Consider the following 15,149-nt stretch of genomic DNA (forward strand, 5'->3'; position numbering starts at 1 on the left):
TCCCAAAGAGACTCAGCTATGAAAGGGGTGGGGGAGGGCAGAGGAGGACTTTTAAAAGCTGAGTTTACCTTCTCAACAAGAAAGGGAACCAATATATCATACAGGGGGTCAGGGATGAGGGATCGACACATTCAGGTCTCAGTTTCCCCATCTGTGAAATGAGGAATTTGGACTAGGTGACTTTCAGTCCTATGAGTCTATGAATAAAAACTTAAAACGAAAACTGATAGTCGTGATTATTACTGAAGGGAGGGGGACTTGGTTTTAGGAGCTTGACTGAATTATGCAATAATGTTGCCAAGTGATTTTGAAATGAACAGTTTAGGAACTTCTCCTAGGAAGGCCGCTGTGTGGCCACAGTGGGCTTCTTTCCCCAACCCTGAGGGAAGAGGGGCATCTCTGGCCGGCTCTCTGGGCTCGACTACATCTTCCTCTAAGGGGGCTCTTCATCTGAGAGGTGACAGTTCTCTGTCCCCAGTAAATGCAAAAGCCACCTGCGAAGAACCAGGAAGGAGGCAAGCAGCCACTGCAGAGCACGCTCTGTGGGTCACTGGTGTTGGTGCTGCGGGAGGCCGAGTCTCTGCCCCCTCATTGCGCCTGGGGAGGGGGGCGGTGTGTGAGCACCTGATGGGGGCCGCCTGCGTACTGTCAGTCACTGCTATCAAAGCGGGAGCTAGGATCGAGGGTAATTAATCATGCTCCTTCTGACAGGAATCCAGGGCCTTATCTGTACCCCAAGAAATGCCGCTGGTCTCTAGTTCCCTCCTCAATAAAAGAGACTGACAGTTCCAACAAAGAGCGCCCTTATCAGATTTCAGCCAGGGAGCCTGAGGCAGCCCAAGGGACAGTGTAGAAAAGGCTTTTATGAGGGCCAGGGACCCTCATAGCGAGGCTGTGGGGCTCCTGGGGCTTTAACCCTTGGGTGGTGGGAACGCCGCAGGGCACTGGCACTCGCAAGGCCAAAGCTGTCATCAGAAGTTTCCAGCCAGATGAAGCCAAACAAAAAAATATCCTGCTCCCTGGCATGTTGCTCTCCTTCCTACCACTCAGACTGCGGAGACAGAGCTAGGGCAGGGGTGAGGGCAGATAGAGGAGATGGCCTCCTTGTGCAATGGAGGCAAAGACGGGAGATGGCAGGAGTGTGGGAGGGAGGGTCACTTCCTCCCCTCCGCAGAGAATAGGCCCATTCCAATGAGACCAGATGCAACTGGGGGCATGGACCCCAGACAGAGTCACACAGCTGATTTCCTGCCCACTGATCAGGGGTGAGGGCCCAGGACCCAAGACATGGCCCTGCCAACGACCCTCGCTGCTTTTTCTTGGCTTTAAAAAAGATCATTAATCATTTCCACTGCCTGTCAAGAGAGCTAGGCAGCTGAGTGGAGAGCCTGGAAGAGTTAAGACCCATGTGAAGCAGCGAATGTGCACAGACAGGCTTCCTGTCCATTCCTCTGCATATTAATTCTTGCCCTGCTCTGGTCCTGCTGCCCAGGAACAGGCAGAGAAATGACTGGTGATTTTCCTCCTGTTTACGTAGAAAATACCTCACACTAGGAAACCAGGCAGCCGCGTCAGGCAGCGTGCGGTGCAGTGTAGTGTAGTCGACTGCTCCACAAGCAGAGCAGAGACAAGAGGCACAGTACCCCAGTTTGCGCTGACAGGTGTCTTGAAGCCTTCTGCCTCTGATTTCCCACAGAGCAGGTCTGACAGATACCTGCTACAGCGCACGAAGCTGAAGGTCACAGCTCGCTGGCGTTTACTTCTGCGGACACCCCTATGACCACTCCTCAGATCAAAATACGCCAGGTCTCCAGCGCTGCAGGAAATTCTCATGCCCCCTCCTAATCAAAATGCATCCCCCACCTCTTCCCTCCTAGGCCGCAGCCCTTATCCTGACCTGTACCACCGCAGGTGATTTTCTTCAACTTTGTGTACGTGTAACCATGGCGGATCTCCTCTCTTGTGTCTGGTTTCTTTTGTTCAACATTAGGTCTGTGAGAGCAGCAGTTCGTTCCTCTTTATTGCGTGCACAATTCCCTACAGAGTCCTACAGTGCCACCGTTTGTCCATCCACCACTTTCTTTCCAGTTCTTTCCAGTTCAGGCTCTAACGAACAGTACTGCTCTGAAGACTCCTGAGATGTCTTTCAGTGAACGCAGCATTCATTTCTGTTGCGTATACGCCCAGCAGTGGAGTCGCTGGATATCAGGGTCGGCCTATGCTTAGCCGTAGTAAATCCTTCCAAGTACATTTCCAAAGTGCTCATGCCCATTTAAACTCCTAGCAGCCATGCGTGGGAGCACTGGCCGTACCACAACCTGAGAGGTTCCCTTTAAACTCCTCACTCTTCTCGATACTCTAGCTCAGACTAATTGCTTTAGGTGAAGGTCAATGTTAAACACTGTGTTCTCCTATGGCTAGTAATCAAATGAAGATTAGGGCTGTGTTGTCTCCTTGCTTAAAAACTCTGTTCAGGGGCGCCTGGGTGGCTCAGTGGGTTAAAGCCTCTGCCTTTGGCTCAGGTCATGATTCCAGGGTCCTGGGATGGAGCCCTGCATTGGGCTCTCTCTGCTCAGTGGGAGCCTGCTCCCCCAACCCCCCCCCGGCGCCTACTTGTGATCTCTGTCAAATAAAATCTTAAATCTTAAGATCTTAAATCTTAAAACAAACAAACAAACAAAAACCAACCCTGTACAGAGAAGTTGGCCAAGGAGTTAGGAGGAGGTGAACCATTGGGTCTTTTCTGCTTTGACTGCTGCTGATCAACAGACCTGGCTAGTGTCTCCAGGAACGGTGGCAAAAAGTTGATGGCGAAAGGCACAACAACTCAAAGGCCTAGGATAGTGTGCCTAGGAAGCTACAACAACCCAGCAGGCCTAAGGAGTACATGGCTGTCCTCCATTGTCAATCCACAGCACTAGCTTCACCACAAGTGTAAGTGTAACCAAACCCTTGCTTTAGACTTTTTGTGCACCGACCCTGAGGTACTAAATATTAGTTCACCTGGAACAAAGAAGGCAAAACTATCAACTCCATTTTACCAAGTGCCAAAAGTATCAAAGTATCAATAAAAGATTGCAGGGGAGCGGGGCACCTGGGTGGCTCAGTCAGTTAAACATCTGCCTTTGGCTCAGGTCATGATCTCGGGGTCCTGGGATTGAGCCCCACATTGGGCTCCCGGCACAGTGAGGGATCTGCTTCTCCCCTTCCTCTCCCTCTGTCCCTCTCCCCAGCTCATGCTTTCTCTCTCAAATAAATAAAATCTTAAAAAAAAAAAAAAAGATTTGAAGCCAAAGGGGCTGAATTTAATGACAAAATTGGGCTCTTCAAATTAATCATGTCTTCCAAAAACCAGGATCCCTTCCTGTTATCATGGATAATTGAGCAGATATAGAGTATTAAATGACTATTACAAGTGGAAAAAAAAAGAAAAAAGCAGTGTATCAATAGTAGTTGGAACACCTGGGGAGAGAAAAAGACCTGGCCTCAGACAAAGGCTAATTGTGAGACAAAGATTTGCATTTTAGACTTTCATTTGGGGATAAAGTTTGAAAATGAAGCCCCAAAGCCTATTTCATCCGAAAAAGCCAACATATTTTAGTCTATCAGGAAGAGTGTCCATGGCACAGACCATTTACTTCAAGATACAAAGAATATATGAGAAACTGCCTCCACCAAAAGGCAAAGCAATATATGTCATGGACGTTTCCTTGCCTGAGATGGATAGATAAGCACACAACAGAAGGAAAAACACTCAAATTGCACTTTGGGCCAGACCAAACCCTTTCCCACAGTAAATTCTTTGTATATACACATCAAGAACAGATCGAACAATCCATCTGGGAAAACCAAGGTCAGTTTGCAGCCTTGAATAGAACTAGTGGGGGAAGGAGGGCAGCTCTCTGGGTGAGGTCTTGACAAGACTTGTCCTCTGTGTCACTAGGCAGTTCATTCACTGGTGTGTCCAGCTGGGGCAGGGAGAAGGTGCTCTGGGTGCGCGCACGATGTGTCAGAGCTTCCGCTGCCTGTGCCCCCGCCCCCACCCCATCCTGACTGACAGATGGCAGCCTCCGAGCCACTGTGAACAGTCACATCTGCCCTTCCCTGAGAGCTAGGCCTCACCCTGAGATGAAGACTTCTCTTCCATGAAGAGTTCTACATCTGTGTTAATCGGCCAGATGCTGGCAGACCCTAGTGGACACCCCACGGTGGAGGCAGACCAGCATTCTCCGCAGGGCTCAGAAGGCTGAAGGAGAGACAAGGCTGCCCACTGTCCGAACAGGAAGTGACGGAGCTGCTGGCACTAGGGACCAGTTTCTCAAGGGCAGGAGAGGGAAAGAGCACTGGCCTGGGAGTTAGGGGACAAATGCTAAATCGGCTCTGTGGCCTTAGCCTAGTCCCTTAACCTGGTGAACTTTGCTCTCTCTACCCTTTTAGAGCTGGAGCTGTGGGGAGGAGATTGGAAAATGGGATCTCTAAAGTACACGGGATATTAAAAATAACAGCGAAATCAATTTCTTTCTGTTTCACGGCCTAGGGAACAAGAAAACAAGATTTCTTCCTCACTGATGAAGAATGGAATTGTTTATAAGCCTCTGCTTATCAGACTTCCAAATTAGTCCCCCTCTGGCCTACCTAGATTGCCCCCTGGAGAAGCTATCATGGAATGATATCTCAGAAACCACCCACAGTCAATTTAATTAGCCAGAGAATTTTATTTACAATAGTTTGGCTTTATTTTCGACAAAGAAACTTGTGTGTATTTTCCATACACACATGTGTGCGTGTGCACACGCAGCTAAAGGGAAGCCAGAAAGGGGCATCAGAACTCTGAAATCTCACCAATCTTTCCAGAGCAACATGGGGTGGGGAGGGGGAGAAGCAAAAGCAACTAGTTGAGTTCAGTGTGGCTTAGACAAGGAAAGGGGAGAAGCACTTGGTCTTGGGGGTCCTTGATATGGTTTATACGTAACTGTTTGGATAGAATTGCTAGAGGGGCTTCTCTTCTTCTCTTTTTGGTCACTGAGGGTGGCTCGTTATCTGTTGGGAGCTCAAAAGACACAGTCATGGATGTAATACAGAACTTGGAAGAAACTTCCAGATTAATTCTAACTGAACCCTCTTATTTTACATATAAGGAAACTATGGTCCCCAGAAGCAGGATTTGCTCCAGATCATGGAGATTGGGGGGGGGGGAACATGAGCCCAGGTTTGTACCCAGTCCACAGCACTTTCCCCGACTGCCTCCCCACGGGGCTGTGCCTGGGCCTCTTCTCAGGCTCCTTCTAGGGCAGCTTGCTCTGCTGGTGGGGGAGGGGTCATCAGAGTGGGAGTCACCCTGGTCTGGCCCAGAAACCAAGATGCCTATAGCCGAAAGGCCCATCTGTTGCAGTCAATTCACTCAAACACGTTAACAAGCGAAGGAGACCCCGCACAAAGCAGCAGTTACGGCCTGGCCCTCTCCCACTGGACAGCTGTTTTATCACCGGCAGCTGTGGCCGCTGGGGCAGCCTGCCGACCACTGCCTCCCTCCGAGCCCTGTTGCCTTCCTCTGCGGTGCAGCCGACCCCACTCCCGGGCCCAGGCAGGAGTCACCAGGCCTCTGAAACTCAGGCTGTTTTCAGTGGCTCCTGTGAAATCTACGTTTCTCCTTCCCATTGGCTGTGCAGGAGTCGTCGCTGGCCTGCTACCGGCATCTCTGAGGCTTTTCCTCGGACCCAACTAATGACATCTGGCTCCTGGGTGCCACAGACACTCCGATTCAGGGGTGAGGAATCAAACACCCATGTCCACAGGCCCTCGAGCTCACCACTGTGTGAAGAGCAAAGACAGCAAGCTTCCCAGGAGTACAACTTTGATCTGCTCACAGCCCTCTCGAGCGCCCCCTCTAGGCTACACCATTAGATGCGGGTTTCCAGGGAGGAGATCCCCTCCGGTTTAAAGGAACACCCCCACCCCAGCTGTGCCTCCCTCTCCCCACTCTACTGCACATGTGCACACGCGCACACACACTGTTTGCCACAGCAAGCTTCCAGAAGGCCCAGCGCTGGCAACACTCCCCGTATTCTATGGGCACAGACTAGTGCTAACTTCTTGGCCAAACACGGCTCTCCACGGTGGGGTGCCAGCTGACTCAGCCAGGCCACAGACAAGGGTTCTGCCAGCTGGGCCTGGACCACGGGCAACCATGCTTCTGCCGCCGCCTGGGTGGGTCCCCCACTCCTGGTCCCCCTACTGGAAGTGCAGCTCCTCTCAGAGGCCTCCCCTGTGCTGCAGCCCAGGACAGGGTCCCAGCACCCACTCCTCTGGCACTCAGCCATGGGAGGGGCGCTGGTGATACTGCTTGGCACAGGCCCCTGCTGCCCTCAGGTCCTGCTACCAGGGTGGAGGGAAGATGATTTCCAGAAAGAATTTCTCTCCAAAGTAAATTTCAGACCTTCATCCTCTTTCCCATCCTTCCATAGTAGTGGTTCTTAATGGGGGGTGGGGGATGGGTGTGACTTTGTCCTCCAGAGGACGTTTACTCTATCTAGAGATATTCTGGGTTATCATGACTGGGAGGTGCCCCTACAACAAAGGAGTGTCCAGTCCCCAAAGTAAATATGCTGAGGCCGAGAAACCTTGTATTCGGGTAACTAACAAATAGCAAAACAGACTCCTCTGTTCCTACGGGTGATGCCAGCAAACTGTGAAATACCTAGCTTACATGCTGAGGACAGAACATCTGTCCCGTCTGAATAGCCGTGAGCGGCGATCAAAGGGAGTCCTTTACTCCCGATTTGGGGTCACTCAGAAATATACTCAACAGCAGTCTGGCAGTGCCCAGCTGCCTCGGAGTGGCCGGCTTGTCCGCACACGCTGCTTTTTGGTGCTGACTTCCAGTTACAGGGTGGCTATCTAAAGAGGGCCAGCTCAGGGCCTGCTGAGTAAGGAAAGCCTACAGGACTGCTCAGACGGCCAACACCTCTTGAGCACCTCCCAGTCTGGCGCTGTGCTAGCACTGCGGGCGCAAAGAACTAACCGAGTGGCTGTCCTCAAGGAGCACCTAGTCTAGTGGGGACACAGAGTAGTAAACAAATCATTTCCGAGATTCACTCTTGGCTAGGCTGATCTAACTTCCATTTTCCTTTCAAAAAAAGCCTTCTGGGAAGGGATACGAACAATAAAGTAGAGAGTGAAGCAGTGGAGCCACACTGCTGATTAAAATCTATATTGCTATGGCAGCCCCTCCGAGATGAGATCAGCTCCTGGGTTTGCACCAGCTGGGCTTGTGGAGCTTGTAAATAATTAAAAGGTAATTGGAAGGGAGACCAAAGTATTAAGTGGATTTTTCGCTCTCAGGGCAACCAGGGAGTTTCACTGCTGCCGGTCACATTATCTTTCAGGATTATATTTTTGTTTTTTACTGACACACGCAGCTCCAGATAGCAGTTGGGGGAGTAAACTAATTAGGCTGCTTAGACTGCTCTGAGAGGCCTGGCGATGGAAGGACACGGAGACGCAAAACTTTCAGTCGTCCTTGTAAGCAAACCAGCTGTCATGGGCATGCTGCTAGGACAGCAGTGAGGCTTTAGAAGGTAAAGGAAGAGGAAGGAGCGGAAGAGAAAGGAGCTCACACAGAGTAATACCTGCTGGGGGCTGCCTTTAGAGCTCACCCTAAGAGGAAGAGGAGGATTTCAGTCCCAAATCCCAATAAAGGAGCTGACGCAGAAGCCAAGGAAAACAGGGTCCCAGGCAAGAGGCTGGTGGGAACAGCTCTCTCTTGTGTCCTAAGGGTGATGAGGGTGGAGCTATGCAGGTTGCTGTGGACCTTCTCCTAGAGAGGCTGGGTTTCTGGCCATGCTTCCTGAGGGCTGACCTGGCTGGTGAACCCACCGCTATGACAGGATATAAAGCCAGGAAGTTGAGTCACTGGGGCTCAAGACTCAGTCACGCCAGGGTCCAACGTGGAGATGGCTGGGGAAGGGGGGGGTGGAAGTGAGAAAGAGAGATGGACGGAGAAGTGGGAAGGTGCATTATAAAGCAGATGCCCACGTAACCTACAAACTGCAGGAACGCCCCAACCGATGCAGTGCAAAAATCAAAGAGCCAATGGGTAAGAAAAAAAGAGTTAGCCTTCCCTTTTCATGGATCATCTCAGACTCTTTCACCAAATCCTGAGGGACCTCTAGCCTTTTCTTGGCCTTTCTCAGTCTCTGTGAGACTAGGTACACCAACACGAAACCCCACATACTAGTTTAAAGTGATGTCTAAGGTTGCTAGAAGGCTAAGGAAAAAGTACCTTTGAATTTGAAATACCTCCTAGAGACCAGTTAATCAGAAGAGAACATTACAGATAAGGCAGGACCAAATTTGGATGGATCATTCCATTCATTTTCTGCCAGAGCCCTCTCTGCCCATTTCGATCTCATTGTCTGCCAATTCCTCTGCTAAGGTCAGAATCGATAATCAGGAAATGCTTCTTGTTCTCCTGGGCTAAGTAAGACACTGGCACTCTGCACAGAGGATGGCTAACAGTGACTTGCGCACAGTAGGCACTCAATTAATATTCACTGAGTTGAAAAACTGAGTAGACTGCACACTCACCCCTCTTCTGCATAAAGACGAAGAGGTCATCCAGGAACTCTTTCCTTTCCGGATCACCGTCCAGTTCATACAGCTGCAATCCCGGTCCCCCCAGAAAAAAAACACAGTGAAAAATTCCAACTAATGCAGGAAGTCTCACACCAGAGATACACAGCCTTCTCTCTGTATGACAACAGATGTGACTCACAGGCCACTCCTGTCCTTACTCCTTGGGGATCAGATACAACAACCCACAGCAGAACTGCCCCTTTTGTTATCACAAAGGAAACATTACAGACCTTGGCAAAATCTCGAGAGATCTCTCTTCCTCGGCTTCCATCAGCATCATCACTCCAGGCCAAACCACCATTCTGAAGGGGAACAAAGCACAGAGTTCAGAAGGGAACAGGACAGAGTGGCAGAGGGAGGGGCAATCATTCAGGGCAAAGATGAAGACCTTCAGCAACTGTGCTATCCTGGGCTTAGACCATAAATGATTGCTCGGCTGACCGCCTCTGCCACTCCTATAGGACAGCTTCTTCTTTTGCTTTCAGTTACATTCCAAAATAAGAGGGAGTCAGGTGGAAGAATCACATCCATCTGTTGGAGGAGGGTGGGTGTTACTTATCCTTGATAATCCTGGAAGACAAGGACCCAGAAGCCCAACTTTCGGAGAACCTATTCATCCCTAGTCGATCTTCCAGAAACCATCACTCTGAGCTGTACTTCTTTAGGTTCTATATAGTATATGTATTTGTATGACTTTTATGGTGTGCTTAGATACTAAACTGTATGTTATAATGACACCTAGCCCAGCTTCCGTTATGACACTCTAAACGGCGGGCAAAGTGTCCCAGGAGCAGGACACAGATCCTGAAGTTCTGGTCTCTTGGCCAAGCCTCCCCACTAGAAGCTGCAAGTCTAGAGAGAGGATGGTCCTCAGAGACTGACATTCTTCCCAAGGCACAGAGACTGTGCCACTGGGGTGAAATGCATTTCCATTAGAGAAATAATGAAAACCTAATGCTAATTTAATTGATTAGGTTAAACCAACACCACTCAGCCAAATAGGAGCAAATGGCAAATATGCCTTTGTTTATGTTCTTGGGACCTGCTTCCTGCCTTTATTCAGTTGGGTAACTCTTACTCCTCGGATTAGGTAACATCTTCTGGGGGAAGCTTTCCCCTCACTCCTGGCGTGCTAAGCACTCTGGAAGCAATCTCTGTATATTTTGAGTTTAGAATTTAACATGATGGATTTTGGAATTATCCATCATCCTCACTGCATTGTAAGCTCAAGAACAAAAGTGTCTCATCCATGCTTACCCCCAGCATAGAGCACACCGCCTGGCACTTAATAGGCCCCAGTAAATGCTTGATGAACTATAACATTGCTAAAAGGCAGTAACTGGCTATTTGTATCAATTAAGCACCTCTTCTAAAAATATACACATCAGGGGCGCCCTGGTGGCTCAGTGGGTTAAAGCCTCTGCCTTCGGCTCAGGTCATGATCCCAGGGTCCTGGGATCGAGCCCGCATCGGGCTCTCTGCTCAGCAGGGAGCCTGCTTCCTCCTTTCTCTCTGCCTGCCTCTCTGCCTACTTGTGATCTCTATCTCAAATAAATAAACAAAATCTTAAAAAAAATAATAAAAATACTGTACAGAAGAGTCAAAAAGGCTCTCTGCTAGTGGGGAACATGAATTGTCAGTGTAAGTCTGCTGTTCATTTCTACCATGCTGGTCAGTGGAGGACCCCGTGGACGGGACTGGATGCGTGGAGCCCGTCACTCTCTCACTTCTCCCCCCCAGGACCACAGGCGCATGTGCAAGCCCTGGGGTGGGCAAATAGTTGGGGAGGTGCCTCTGGGGATGGGGGAGCAGAGGTTTCTTGGGAGGACATTCTTTGGACTGCACAGGGATCCTGTTGTAAAACCTCGTCAATAAAACAAAAGCCTCGTCTAATTCCCTTCTTCCTAGCTCGCCCTCTAATCAAAGCTTGCCTGAAAGCAGGAGGTTATTATTCAGTCGTATTTTGGGACCATACTTTGCTTCCCCTACTCAAAGAGGGCTCTGAGATGCAGACCTACTTTCTGATAGCAATTTAGTACACAGGGAGGTAAGTATAACCAAGAAGAACTGACACTCTGTCAGCTGAAATGAAACAGGCTAGACCAAATTGTTTCCCTACTTATCTTGTAAAAGATGTGTGTGAGGAAGTGCTCAGTAAATGCTATCTAAGTGCACTCATCATCTCCCCAGGCAGACGCCGCCAGAGATCTCCCTACAGCTCTTCAGCTCAGGGAGGCCAATAACCAAGCAGGAGAAACACTATTTAAAAAAAAAATAGAATAAATAAAAAGGCTAAGATTCACCCCCACACTGTAATTACAGTGAACAGAAATCTGGTGTCATCTGGTGGCAACTAGCACAATGAATAATCAAGATGAATTATGCCTGTCAGGTCAGCAAAACCAGACAGAGTTACAGTCCCCCTTTCAAAGGATGCAGGAGGTTGCCCTAATGCCCACTGATTTTGTTTGAGCCAGTAATTCCTGCTGGAAAGTCAATTATCCCGGGAGCCTCTATCGGCTGAAAGACATTTAATGGGGGATCACTGCCGCTTCTGTTATGTCAGCTGTTTACTGCGGCAGCTCAATTCCCAGCTCTCTCTAGCTGGGGATCTGAAGCGGATTCTGTTCGCAGGAGGTTTCTTTCTCTATAGGTCACCATGAGAGATGAAAACACAGTTTTTTGCTAATTACAAGTAACTTCCAGGCACTCAGAGCTTCCTCAGAAATGCTTTAACACTCAGCCGGGTGGGGAGGACGGAATCCACAACCCAGAACCCAGACAGGGCTTCCCACAGCAGGAGATGAGCATCAAAACAAGCACACCAGTGCAACCACCGTGTGACTACGTGTGAAAATAAACACCCAGGTGTGAGGGCTCAGCTCTGGAACAGAGAAGAATGCCCTGGGGGGTGGGGAGGAGGCCTGGGGACCAGCAGGACCCCTTGGCCTTCTCCAGCTCTGCTCAAATGGTATCAGAACCTGAGCGGCGGGAGGGTCGGACTTTGCACTAGCTATGGCCTGCTAAATAGGAAACACTTAAAAATCTGCTTAGTGACGGGATTTTAGCATAAAGTACCCCTGGCTCAGTGACCACAGAGGACAGGGAGATTTGCCAGAACAGGATGGAAAGAGGGCATCCAACTCTTTGAGCAATCCTACGGTTCGACCCATTCCACAGATAGGAATTTTAGTGATGATTTAAAGAAAACACAGGGCAAGTGTTTCCCAGGAGTGGAGGTGTTCTCTTTTGTCCAAGGAAAGGATGGGCCATTACTTCATTTAAATACTCAGCTGGGGTTGGTGGGGAAATGTCCACTCTCTGTGCATTATTCTCTTTGTCTTGGGGCAGTTAAACCCTGCTTCACAGGATTTTCTAGCTGAAGTGAGAGTAATTCCTGGACCTGCCCACCCTTTACGGTCCTGCTGGAATGCTGTTTCCCCCCACAGGAAGCCTCCCGCCTCTGCCCACCGGGCAGAATCTACGCCTTTCTCCTCTGGGTTGTCACCTGGTGTGCTGGCGACTTGTGCTCCTGCCTCTGTCCCCTGTCTGTGCCCATCGGGGTATCCCCAGCCCCCAGCACATAGAAAGTGCAGACATGTATACTGAAAGGCAGTGACCTCCAACCCTACAACGCCTCAGTTCTCCCTCCTTTCACGGGGAGGACTACAGGCTTCCACGGCTATCTTCTCGGTTCTTCTTCGCTCCGACCAACTACTGCAAAACACAGCCCCCTTAGGCACCTGGGGTTTGTGCGCTGGTTTCTTAGCCTATCCCCAGGCTGTGGGTGTGACTGCTGGAAGCCCAGGGATGATTTATTTCTTGGATGCCAAATGTGGCCGATGCAGACCATGGTGGGGAGGCAACTGGGGAGCAGTAGACATGAGTGTGGGGAACACATGTTCAAAGGGAGCCAGCTCAACACTGTCAAGGGGTCCCCAAGAAAAGCATTTCGGTTTACGGCCCAGGGGAACAGGCTTTGTGACAGGGAGGCCAGCGGCAGCCAGTGCTCACTGACTGCCATTTACAACCTTCCCAGCCTCTCCTACTTGAGAACTCTCTTAACCGCTTTGATCTCACCAGGAGGTCACAGGAAACTGACAGTTTGTTCCCAAATACCGACCCCGAGACTAGCTTTGGCTACTATGTCCACATTTAGCTTCTTTCCCCCAGGGAAGCCACAGTGCTGTGCCTTTAAATCCCTCAAAAATGGCAGCAAAAGAAGGCTGGGGGAAGGAGAGAGGGGAGCAGCAAGCTGATGTCTGTGTATCTCCTGTGCAGCAAGGGCTGGGCCAGGGGCTTGGCAGGCCTTTTCTCACTGAACTATGTGATATAGAGGTGGTTATTTTAGAGGTGGGAGAACAGAGGCTCAAAAAGCAAACTGCTTAACTGGCCAGGGGTCGCAGAGCTTCCAGGTGGCAGCACAGCATATAATGAACCCAGGTCTGGCTCTCTCTGCTACACTGTTCTGCCTGGTGGGCGGAAAGAACAACACAAGGTGTTCTGGCAGGGACATCAGGAAAGGACAGAGGGAGGAGGAGTAGAAAATCCTCCAGGCTACAGAATGCCTGCAATGCCAAGTCATGGCCCTTGGGGCTCCTCTCAAAGGAAGATTCTTATATTCCCAGATTCATCTCATTGGTGACATCTGGGAAGGCCAGCCAACCAGGAAACCAGCCTTCACACATCATCAGCGGAGACTTATCTAGGGTGCTGGGGGGTACTGGAATAAAAATTGTTAACCTTTCACCAGTACTTCCAAAACAGAACATCTGGGGCAGGATGGCCCCCCTGGCTTTCCCCAGGGCCAGGGCATCAGGGGAAAGAGAAAGAGAGATAAGTAGGGTTTTGCCTCTGGGAGGACTAGTGGAATATGGCACCTAGCACTATGACTCACTCATAAAAGGTCTTTGAAAACAATAAATCAGTCTAACCTGACAGCTTCTCAAAATTAACATAGTGCTTCCTCAATACCTCAACCCTGGAAGATCAAGAAGACAGAGGGGAGATGTATTCGCTCCTTAAAAAATCTAAAAAGCTACCCTGTAGAAGAAGGGTGTTTTTTTGTTTTGTTTTTCCTTTTCCTTTTCTCTGTAAAGCCCAGGAAGACAGAACAAGAGTCATGAGGCAGAATTTGCCAGGAGGACAATTTCAAGTGGACAGAAGAAGGACTTCTCTAACGATCCAAACGGCTCAGGAATGGAGGGGGCCTTCTCAGGAGGGGTGGGGGGGCAGGTTCCTGTCCCTGGAAGGCCATCTGTCTAGGATATCATGCTGTGGAGTCCAACATGAGACTGGGCTGGAGGAGAGGGCCTCTAGGGGCCCTTTCTGTCCTGAGAAGCAAAGACCCTGTGACAAATTCATTCAACGCTGATTTCCTGAGAACCCACACCAGGTAGAGCCTTGTGCAAGCTGCTAAGAATACCCCCACCCCCAAAAAAGTGATTCTCCCCACTGGGAGTTTTACCGCATAGTTGGAAAAACAAGCTAGACACACACAGCATTTAATAGAGCAAGCCAAAGTGCTGAAACAAAGTGCCCAGGAGGTGGAAGAAAGGAGCGGGGCTCAGAGGTGGAGATAAAGCCAGCCTGGAAGAATGGGCTGAGGGGAGATTTACAGTGTAAATGAGCATGGAATGGGGGGATAAACAGGGCGTGTTTTGGCAGGGAGGATGTGAGTCTCGAGTAGCTGAGGTGGAAACAGGCTGTGAGATGCCTTGAATACCACGAGAAAATTTAAACTCTGAACTGTGAACAGAGGGAGGCAGTGGATGTTTTCTGAACAGAAAAATAAATAATTAAACCCGTGTTTTAGATGATTTTAATGACCTACTTTAGTTGGAGAGAATAGAATCTAAATATATAAATGTATGTAGATACTATTTGCATTGAGATTACAGGGGATTTTCACTTTTTAACTTTTCTTTATATTCATTCACATACATTTATTTGATCGCCTAGGATATACTAGATACTGTGAAGGGTTCTGAGGGAAAAAAGAACAAGCCAGTTACCAACCTCTGACCTTGTGGATCTTAATGTAGAGAAAGACAATTAAAAAAAACAGTTGCTTATTTTTTCTAGATTAACTCTGACTCGTCTGTCAAGCCCCATCACTTGTTCTCCTGCCTCTCCCTTGCCTCCAATGAAGAAAATCTGGATTGCAATGAAATGATAGAATAATTTCGTGAACTAACACCTTCACAGTATGTAGTCTCTCCAGTAAGGGAGCAGTATGACTCTTCATTTAACAACAGATACTTTGAATGGCCCTCAATAATGGCTTGCAATGTCAACATAGTACTTTTGTAAACTGCACAGAAGACCAGAGAGGGAAAGCCAGCACTGGCACTGGCTGGCTGTGCTGAAGCCATGCAGAATCCAGGGTGGGGCGGGAGGGCAGCAGGACCAGGGAGAAATGACAGGATCTGTACTAAGAGGCCGAAAAGAGAAAGAAGATGAATGTGAATCTCATCATGAGAAAGGTTCGTTCTGATGGAAAGGGAGAGACGCTG

The 15,149-nt window shown here is 49.4% G+C and overlaps 1 protein-coding gene across 1 annotated transcript in view; it reads right to left on the reverse strand.

Annotated features, from left to right (window-relative positions):
- ARID3B (AT-rich interaction domain 3B) overlaps positions 1 to 15,149 on the reverse strand; it is a 55,400-nt gene that overhangs the window by 11,530 nt on the left and 28,721 nt on the right. Inside the window, exons 3-4 of the mRNA XM_080807572.1 lie at positions 8,865 to 8,936; positions 8,587 to 8,659 (exon numbers count right to left, since the gene is read on the reverse strand). Of these exons, the coding sequence (XP_080663698.1) occupies positions 8,587 to 8,659; positions 8,865 to 8,936 (145 nt within the window). The remainder of the gene's footprint in view (positions 1 to 8,586; positions 8,660 to 8,864; positions 8,937 to 15,149) is intronic.

The sequence above is a fragment of the Martes martes genome, assembly GCF_963455335.1.
Source record: "Martes martes genome assembly, chromosome: 7".
Taxonomy (NCBI): domain Eukaryota; kingdom Metazoa; phylum Chordata; class Mammalia; order Carnivora; family Mustelidae; genus Martes; species Martes martes.